Here is a 10,729-nt window from a genome sequence, read left to right as displayed (position 1 = left end):
AGCAATGTTACAAAATTATGTTTATAAAATTAAAATAAATTATGATTGTTAATATAATAAATTCATTAAAATATATTATTATAAAGCAAATGATACTTGGAAATATGAATAAAACATTTTGAAAAGTATTGAAATATAATCGTAAGTATAAACATATAAACATAAATATTTAAATAATCTTAAAATATTTATTAGACGTAAACTAATCAAAGGTATTAAAAATATAATTGTCATTTTATAGTTTCCATTATGGATGATTATACACCTATAGACGAAGATTTTCCTGGAAGATTGCTTCACCAAGCTGCCCTTTGGGATAATGCAGAATTGTTGGAAGATCTATTAAGAGGTGAACATGCTCAATATATAAATAGTCAAGATTCTTGGGGTAGAACACCATTACATGCTGCAGCCATAACAGAGAATTCTCGATGTTTAGATATTCTTCTTAAAGCAGGTGCCAATCCAAATATACCATGTGGGCCTAGAGGCCATTACCGTACACCATTACATATTTGCACAGAACATGGTCATAATTCTAATGTAGAAAAACTTTTGGAATTCAATGCTGATTTAATGATCTGTGATGACAATGGGTTAAATCCATTGAATATAGCAGAAAAATACAAAAACAATATATGTGTTAACTTACTTAAATTGGCTGCTGAAAGATATGAATTAGCAAAACATGCATCTCATGCTTCATTACGTGCTGCTTGCATTCAAGGTGATATTGTGGCAGCTAGAAATATGATTCAAAGTTTATCAGCTGATTTGGAATCAATTATTAATATGGCTCCAAATGGTGCAAATACATTACTCTTTATTGCTTGTGAAATGGGCCACAAAGATATAGTTAAATTACTTTTGGATAATGGTGCAGATTGTAGAATACATCCAGTTACTAAATATTGCCCATTATATATAGCTTGCCACAATGGTAAAGTAGAAATTGTGGAAATGCTTCTTCGTTATTTCCCTAATCAAATACAGTCCCTTACGGTAGAAAAATGGCTGCCTATTCATGCAGCTGCTCTCAATGGTCATTATTTGGTTATTGATATATTATTAAAATTTGAATATCCACAAAATCTATATCAGAGATATAGAGACACTCCTGGAGAATTTGAGTATGAAATGCCATTTGATATTAATACTCAGGATGCTACAGGCCAAAATGTTTTGTACATATCTAGTAATTTGGGAAATATTAAAATTGTGGATATGTTATTAAGTTATAAAGTGAATGCACGAAAGATAAAAGAAGAAGATGCGGGAATTACTCAGCCATTGCCTATATCCAAACGAAAGATATCTAGTGGAATTCAAAGGTTAATGTCTACTTTGAATTTTAGAAGCAAGTCTTATGATAAAAAGGATGATAATATGATAAGTCCTATAAATATAGATTTATATTGCAATAACAGTACTGAAACAGCATTGCATGCTGCTGTAAAAGCTAGACATACAGAAGTTGTAGCAGCATTGCTATCAGCTGGATCTAATCCAAATTTATCAGCTAAAATATCTAATGATCATGGTGATCAAGAAATGAACAACTCTACTGTATTAACTATAGCTTGTCAAAATCGTGATATAAAAATTGCTGATCTTTTATTAAAACATGGAGCTGTCGATAATGATTGTAAAGCATTAAAAATTGCAGCACAAAACAGAGATGAGGCTTTGACTGCTAAGCTATTATCTATAAAAGCTTATCCCGACTCAGAGTATAAAATTAATAAAAAAGCCATGACAGACTGTACTCAAACTTCACATTTTTCTGCACTTCCTTCTTTCGGTAATGTTACTTATTCCACTTTATTTCCAAATACTCCGACTATGATAAATTGGCATAATCAACAATGTCATTTATCTCAAATTCGCTCACAATGGTTGATTGATGCTGTACTACACGTTAACAAAAAATTAAGTCCTAAAAATAATGATCTTGTATTATATGCTATTACAAGGATAGACATATCTCATAATTCTATAACTTCTGTACCATCTATTATATTTTACTTGCAGAGTTTAAAATACTTAAACATGGCACAAAATAAAATTGATATTCTTATAGCTGAATCAAAAAATCCAAAAGATAAACTATGTCCTGTTTTGGAGGAAATATATTTGCAAGATAATCGTTTAGAACAATTACCTGACTTTATAATGAATTTACCATCTCTAGAAATCATGGATGTATCAAATAATAAATTACAATGCCTTCCAGAAAATTTGTGGCGCGCACCTAAATTGAAAGAGCTAAATGCATCATTTAATTTGTTACGTGACTTGCCTAGTCAAATTTCTCAAAACATTTCAAAAAAGCCATCACGTGAAGATTCATTAAGCAATAGTCCTAGCACACGAAGTTTAACTTCTCAATTAGGTATTCCTCGAGATGATTCTCTAGAATTTGAATCGTTTACAAAAATAGCTAATGCTCAAATTATAGAGATGGAACGTCCACACTTTTGGACAGGATCTATCCAAGTTTCAGAAAAAGTTTCAGATGATATAGAAACTGGTGTTAGATCGTTATTGGGATCTTTAAATTTAGCACACAATTTGTTTAATAGCATACCAGTAGCGTTACCATGTTTGGCTGTTAGCTTAGTCCGTTTAAATATGGCTTACAATTCTCTTAGATCAATGAGTCATATTACTTCCTATCCTGCCAGTTTAAAACAATTGGATTTATCAAACAATCAAATTTCTTGTTGGCCTAGTTTGCCACAAATTGATAGTACAGATTCAATGGAACAAGCGAACACAGCTTGTTATTGTCCTACTACTAATATACAATCACCTATGATCCCTAACAATAGACAAACAGCAACATCTTTACGTGATATTGTTCTTATGTCTGTATGTACGCATAGGAGGCATTTACGACTAGAAAATTTAAGAACACTTATTCTTGCTAACAATTTATTGAGTAGAATTCAATTAACTTCAATAGATGATGGAGAAATGCCAAATATAGACGAGGAAGGTGTAGATAAAGATATGAAAACAAACTATTCTGGATCTAAATTATATCTCCTGTTTCCGAATGTTAGTATGCTGGATATAAGCAATAATCAATTAAAAGAAATACCTCAAAATATTTATGAATTGAATAACTTATCTGTTTTAAACATCAGTGGTAATACTGAAGTTGTTGAATTACCCCCACAAATGGGGTTGCTCTCTCGTTTATGGAATTTGAATACTCAAGGTTGTAGACTGCAAGAACCTTTAAAAACAATGATAGAATCTAAAAAATATAAAACAATGGATGTTATAGGTTATTTAAAATCAATTCTTGAGGATGCAAAGCCTTATGCACGAATGAAATTAATGATTGTAGGAATTCAAGGAATTGGAAAAACAAGCTTATTAGAACAATTAAGACAAGAAGGTGAAGTTCCAAATAAAAAGAAATCATCAGAACATTGGGCTAAAAGAATGGGTAATAAAAATATAAATGCTAAGACTGCCAGAGGAACAATTATATCAACTGTTGGAGTTGATATCGGAGATTGGATATATGAGAAAAAAATAAGAACACAATCTTCACATGGACCAGTTTATTTTAGAACATGGGATTTTGGTGGACAAAGAGAATATTATGCCACTCATCAATATTTTCTTTCAAAACGTAGTTTATATTTAGTTGTATGGAGAATAACTGATGGTTTCAAAGGTGTTTCTGAAATATTTCAATGGCTAGTAAATATTCAAAGTAGAGCTCCTAATTCTCCTGTAATCATAGTAGGTACACATTATGATATTTCATATGATCATAGTGAAAAACTACAACAATACATTCGCGATAAATTCATTAATGTTGTTGATGCTGAAAAATGTGGTTTACCAAAAGTAATGGAAACAGTTGAAGTGAGTTGTAAAACTAGGCATAATATAAAAATGCTATGCAATTTAATCTATGATGTTGTATTTAGTTTAAGATCTCCAGGAAGTAAAGAATTATTATTAGAACAAAAAGTTCCTGCGAGTTATCTTGCTTTAGAGGACGTTGTAATACAACTTGCTCATGACAGAAAATTAGCTGGTGTAGATCCTGTATTAAAAGCTGAACAATATTATGCTGCAGTAAATAGTGAACTTCAAAAATTACATAGATCTTTTAGAGATCCAGCAGAATTACATCAAGCAACTCTTTTTCTTCATGAAAATGGAATTATTTTACATTATGATGATGCTACTCTTAAAGATTTATATTTCCTTGATCCACAATGGCTTTGCGATATGCTTGCTCATGTAGTTACGATAAGAGAGATAAATCCTTTTGCTCGATCTGGTATAATGAAATTAGATGATATTCAACATGTTTTTAAATCTTCAACTATATCATCAATTGACACTCAAGGATACATTGTAAGTCTTCTTAACAAATTCGAAGTTGCATTAACTTGGGATTATCGTACTTTACTCATACCATCTCTTTTACCAACTGAAGAAGATGTTTTAAGAAACAATCAAATTATTAAAATTCCAGTAAAATCACGAAGTTGGTATGCGCGTACCAAAAAAATTACATCGCCCATGATTACTTGTCTTAATGTAGCAGGAGAAAAAGCAACTTCAGAATGTGTATTAACTTCTAGATCACAACCTGACTGTTCTGTAACAAGATTACTTCTTATGTCTTATTTTCCTAGTGGCTTTTGGTCCAGACTCATAACAAGAATCTTAGCTGATGATGCTATTGTAGAGATTGTTATGTCTTTTTTAGCTCCTTTTAAAGATTTTGTTGATGACAATATTTTCGCAAGTTTATTGGATATCCAAGCAGAATGGATTTTATGGCAAACTGGAATAGAATTACGTTATGCTGGAATTACTTTATTGCGTTTAAAAGAAGTTAATTATAATTTAAAAAATTCGCCTTACGATTATAGACAATTTAAGTTTAAACTAAAACAAGATGGTATATGGTGTACAGTTGATTTAAAAAATTCTGCTATTTTAGAAATTTGGTTTCCTGTTGACACACTTGTTATTAAGCAACCGATTATGACAGATTCGATAGATGATGAACCAGTAGGATATCAAGCAATTGCAGTAGAACCACGACCAGAAAGTGTACCGCAAATGTTAGCTTTAATAGTTGATCATATTGATATTTTATTAGAAGATTGGTACCCAACTTTAGGTACACGTTTTGTACATACCTCTGAAGGAAAATTATTAGTTACAAGGCTGATCCCTTGTCCTAGATGTTTGCTTAGCAATATAGATTATGAAAATGAAATACATGATAATAATGATCATTTAACAGAAGATATTCATAAATATTATATAAATCGTGAGAGACAAAGCCAAGATAGTTACAAATCTGATGGTGATAGTGGTGTAGGATATGATAGTTTAACATCAAGTAGAATGTCATCATTAGAAGGACATCCCGAAATATGGAGAAACTTCCATTCAGAAGCTATACTTACATATTCTTGGATGGTTGAGGAATGTATTCTTGCAGCTTATAGTAATAAACCAATCAGTTGCCCCAAACATTCAGATATACCACTCTCTCATGTAGCACCTGATATTATTTTCATGGATTTAGGTGTTAAACATTTAATAAGATCAGAAGATATTAAACGGGGAAAATTATTGGGAAGAGGTGCATTTGGTTTTGTTTTTAAAGGTGTTTGCCGCCTTCCTGGTACACATATTAAAACAGATGTTGCTATTAAAATGTTACAACCTGTTCCACCAGGTTCAAATTCAAAACAATCTGCCATTCTCGCATATAAAGCTGCGCAAAGTAAATGGGATAGAGATCCTCTTCAATATGCATGCAAAGCATATTGTACAGCTAGACAAGAACTAAATATATTATTGACTTTAAGACATGCCAATATTGTACCATTAATAGGTATAGTTATCAGTCCATTAGCTTTAGTATTAGATCTAGCACCTGAAGGAGCATTAGATAATGTTTTAAAAAATTATAGAAGATCAGGTGCTAAACTGGATCCATATACTCTGCAAGCTATAATTCTTCAGGTGGCAAAAGCTGTAGAATATCTTCATCAACAGCACGTAATATACAGAGATTTAAAATCTGAAAATGTTTTGGTATGGCAAATGCCATTACCATTTCAAGATCATCCAGAACATCCAGTACATGTAAAAGTAGCTGATTATGGTATATCTAGATTGACATTACCTACAGGTGCTAAAGGATTTGGAGGAACAGAAGGTTTCATGGCTCCTGAAATTATAAAATATAATGGAGAAGAAGAGTATACTGAAAAAGTAGACTCATTTTCATTTGGCATGTTTATATATGAATTAATAACTTTAAGACAGCCATTTGAAGGACATGAGGCAGTTAAAGAATGCATTTTAGAAGGTGGAAGACCTCCATTAACATATAGAGAAACTTTTCATCCATGTTATGCCCTTGATTTAATGGTTATTTGCTGGGCTCAAAACCCAAAGGATCGACCCACAGCTAGTCAAATAGTATCTATCGCATCAGCACCAGAATTTACTCATTTAATAGATGTTATATTATTGACAGAAAGAACACAAGTTACTGCTGTTACTATGACAAATACAATTTCAGAAGAAAATATAAATGGAGATGAAATTTGGTTTGGCTATAATAATGGTGAAGTAGATATGTTAATAGGAACACAAAAGGGATGGTTACGACATATTAGAATTGAAACACCAGTAATACCATATGCTATGTGTGGAGTAGATGGTTATATATGGATTGGAGATAATACTGGGCAAATACATGTATACTTAGAAAACAATTTTGGCTGTGTAGCTAGTTATCATCTTGAACCAGATCATAACAAAGAATCCAAAGTAGTAGGTTTAATATATTTAGAACCATTAAAACAATTTGCTATAGCACTACACAGTGGTAAAACATTTCTTTTATCTAATTCATTTACACAAATGAAAAAAACAGAAATTAGTACGGATATACATGATAATATAAAAACATATTCTATAGCAGCAGTATATAAGAAAAAACGTATATTAGAATTATGGATGGGTCAAAGTTTTGGTAGAATAACCATTTATATATTAAAAGATATTAATTTAATTGATACAATTCAAATTTCACATGTAACTGGAGATACAGCTATGAAAAATTTATTTGCTACATATTTATTAAGTGCAGAACATTCAATTTTATCATATACCTACCCTGGATGTATTGTTTATCAATGGGATATTGATTCTAGACAAATAATAAATAAATTAGATATGTCTAAGTTAGTTCCTTGTTCGGAAAGTTTTAAATCAATCTCTATAGAAGAGAATCTGACAACAGAAAAATGTCAAATAACTGCTCTTGAATCATATATGAATCAACTTTACATTGGCACTACTTGGGGTTGTATTGTTGTTGCTGAATGTAGTACATTGAGGCCAATAACAGTATTTAGACCTTTTGAAGGTAAAGTGTGTCAAATAATTTCATTTAAATCAACCGATAAAAAAAAACTTATATTAGTAACAGTTGGTCAGGGATATAGAAGTTTAATATCACGTTTTACTGATTTTCCAATAAATGGTACAGAAGTAGAAGATCTTAAGCATAACATGTACACTCTTTTATGGAGATCTGAACATTGGTCCGCAGCATAAATCTTTCTTAAAATATTATATCATTCTCTTTATTGGTAGAAAAAATTTGATTATAATTATTCAAAAATGTTTAATTAATAATATGCATATATTGCTAAAAATGTTGCATGATGCAAGATTATAGTAAAAATATTATCAGTTAAGAAATAAAATTTGTCCATTTTATATTATATCCTATAGATAAGGAGCTTTATGCAGCTTGCCTCATTCGCGTAAGAACTTCCTTTAATAAATAGATTTGGGAGGTCCATGCTTAAATATGTACAAATTTTAAGGTGCTTGATAGAAGTAATTTTCATGATATTGATAAAACATTTGTATTCTCACATAATATTTGCCAAACAATTTTGTATATTTATTCATTGACTTAGATAAATCTACAGCACTGTAACATAATTGAAAAAGGATTAACTATTAAAAATTATGTAATAATTAATACATGGTACATTTCTTAATGTATTTAAATATATTAATTGAATGATCTCTAAAGTAGAAAATATGAAACATTTCATATTATGACCGAAATATTTATATCACATACTTCGTCATCAAATATCACATTATACTCTAATACATATTAGAAACATATTCCTTCCAAACCTAATAGCAGGGTCACAAATATAATATTTTTGTAGAAGAATGGTGATGTTTTAAATAGAGTATTATTTATATGTATGTAAAGCAATAGACACAGTGCACTCATTTAAATTTATTGAATTTATATTAATTTAATCTGTAATAAATGAATATATAATAAAACAAAATATTACATATAATATGCATTTTTGTATTGCTATTTGAGTTTAAAACTTCACCATTTTTCTAATAAAATCCTGTATAATAAACATTTAGGTTGTACACTAATGCAATATATTTATGTACTCTTACTTCAGTCTTTATTAATTAAAATGAAAATTCAAATTTAAAAAAAAAGCTATATGAAAGCAAATCTTAGTATAGTAAGAAAACAATATTGCATTTCTTAAAGATAAATAATTGAACATAATGTATATGCTTGAATACATATTTATCATAAAAAACAAAGAAAATGAAAATTATGAAATACATTCTATAAATATTTTAAACAGACAACTCTTCCAATTTGTATATTATGCTCTGGAAATGACTGATTCTAATCTTTATATAAATAATAGTTCAGACAATTCTCTTTGTATCATATATTAGGACTATTAAACATCATCCGGCCATGTATCATTATAAGTACCATATTTCAAATTATACAAATTTATTTGCATTTTTGAAAGTAACATGCAATTTATTTTACTTACATACTATAATTCTCGACTTGCTGAATGTAGCTTTATTTTTATATATTAGAAATCGAAAATATAATATGCACTCTTAATAAAACTATTAAGAATGTAAGAGAATATTAGAATAAATAGTAGTAGAAGAAACAACATAATAATTTTCACACAAAATTAGATTTTGAAACTTCAATGCTTTGTAATTTTTGAAATTCTTTAGTAAAATTATACTTAAAAATTGCAACTGATAAGAAAATTTGAATAAAGCAGGTAATACAACAGAATTACTGTTTACTAAAGTTGATATTTATGAAATTATCAAAAAGGTTTCAGTTATCATATCTGTTGTATTATTTTTTTCAAGTATGGATTATATAAAAAATATCAGTTCTCGAAATTCATATTCTATAATAGAAATTCTGCAATTTTGTTGAAGTAATAATAGATATTTTATCAATTTAATATAAAGATAAAAGTAAATTTATAAGTTATTGATACGCATATAAAATAATAAAAATCATCAGCCTCATTACAATCTAATACAATATTATAAATATTTTTGTAGTAATATATGGCTTTCAATATATTCAGTATATATTGTGCTATTATATTTTACATTAATAGATTATATAATACATTTTACATTAATAAACTTGATAATAAATATTGTAAATTTAAGTCTTATAACATATTTTAGATATATTTATTTATTTATTTATTTACTTATTATCATCTACCTGTCCATTTATCTTTGTATATATTTATGTAATTATTTTAAATATTTTGGTTGTTTTTGGAAATAGATAAAAATTATCTAACCATCTTTATATAAAGGATAGCTCACATAATATATAAACTATCTATTTTCATGTAGAACAACACAAATAGAATAAAGGGATCGATTATTTAATGGAAAAAACATTGTTGGAACCATGTAATCATTAAAAAAAAGCCTAGTATATATAGTACCTTAAGACATTCTATGTATATTATTAAGCTATATATAAAAACATTTTTACATCATATTATACAGGGTGAATAATAACAACATTATTATTTTTTTGAGTATAAATAAAAAAAATGGTATAGAATGAAATCGAATATTATAACAATACTTATTTTTCTATAGAATTATTTTTTTCATAAGTATAATAATGTATCAAAAAGTGCAATTGCATTTTTGTTCAAATGAAACTATATGGTTGATTTTTATGGAAAATAAGTTCATAGACGAATTTATACCCTGCAATTGTCTATCATTTTTTTATTTTCATCCAAAAAGAAATATAATAATCTTAGTTGCGTAATTATTCTGCATATGGAGACAAATATGCGTGAATATATATATATATATATATATATATATATATATGTATGTATGTATTTAAAAAATATTTTAATATTAGATATAAGTTAAGGAATTGTATCTGATAACTTTGTTAAATTTGGCATTGTATAATAATGCAAATTACATGTATCCGTTTTCTTGTAATATATCAATTTTAAAAATATAAAATTTTTTAAAATGTTCATTGTTTATTAAAATGTAATGTGATATAAGTACTAATTTATGTAATATTTACGAAAAATATTGTATTTGTATTAATCTATTCTCAGTAATAGATCCGGAATATTCTACAGAATTATTTTACATTACAAATTTATCAAAATAGTTTTTGTAAATCATTTAATGGTTTTAAAGTTAATAATTAAAATCATTGAATTATTAAAGTTCGTATTCATAAAAACATATCAAATTAACAAAGTATTAATTGGAACAAAAACAAGTTGGATACATTTATATATAGATGTACACAATTACTAATGTATTT

The 10,729-nt window shown here is 28.1% G+C and overlaps 1 protein-coding gene across 2 annotated transcripts; it reads left to right on the top strand.

The window, feature by feature from the left end:
- The first annotated feature begins 67 nt into the window (after nt 1-67).
- LOC124424511 (leucine-rich repeat serine/threonine-protein kinase 1) lies at nt 68-8,206 on the top strand. 2 transcript variants are annotated; one of them, XM_046963684.1, is made up of 3 exons: nt 68-141; nt 242-349; nt 458-8,206. In XM_046963684.1, exons 2-3 carry the CDS (start codon nt 250-252, stop codon nt 7,627-7,629), a joined length of 7,272 nt encoding a protein of 2,423 aa, XP_046819640.1. In that variant the 5' UTR covers nt 68-141; nt 242-249; the 3' UTR covers nt 7,630-8,206. The 2 variants fall into 2 exon arrangements, with proteins under 2 accessions (XP_046819640.1, XP_046819630.1); XM_046963674.1 differs by having other exon boundaries at nt 242-8,206.
- The last annotated feature ends 2,523 nt before the right edge of the window (nt 8,207-10,729 follow it).

The sequence above is a fragment of the Vespa crabro genome, chromosome 1, assembly GCF_910589235.1.
Source record: "Vespa crabro chromosome 1, iyVesCrab1.2, whole genome shotgun sequence".
Classification (NCBI taxonomy): Eukaryota; Metazoa; Arthropoda; class Insecta; order Hymenoptera; family Vespidae; genus Vespa; species Vespa crabro.
This window is presented reverse-complemented; position numbering and strand designations above follow the sequence as displayed.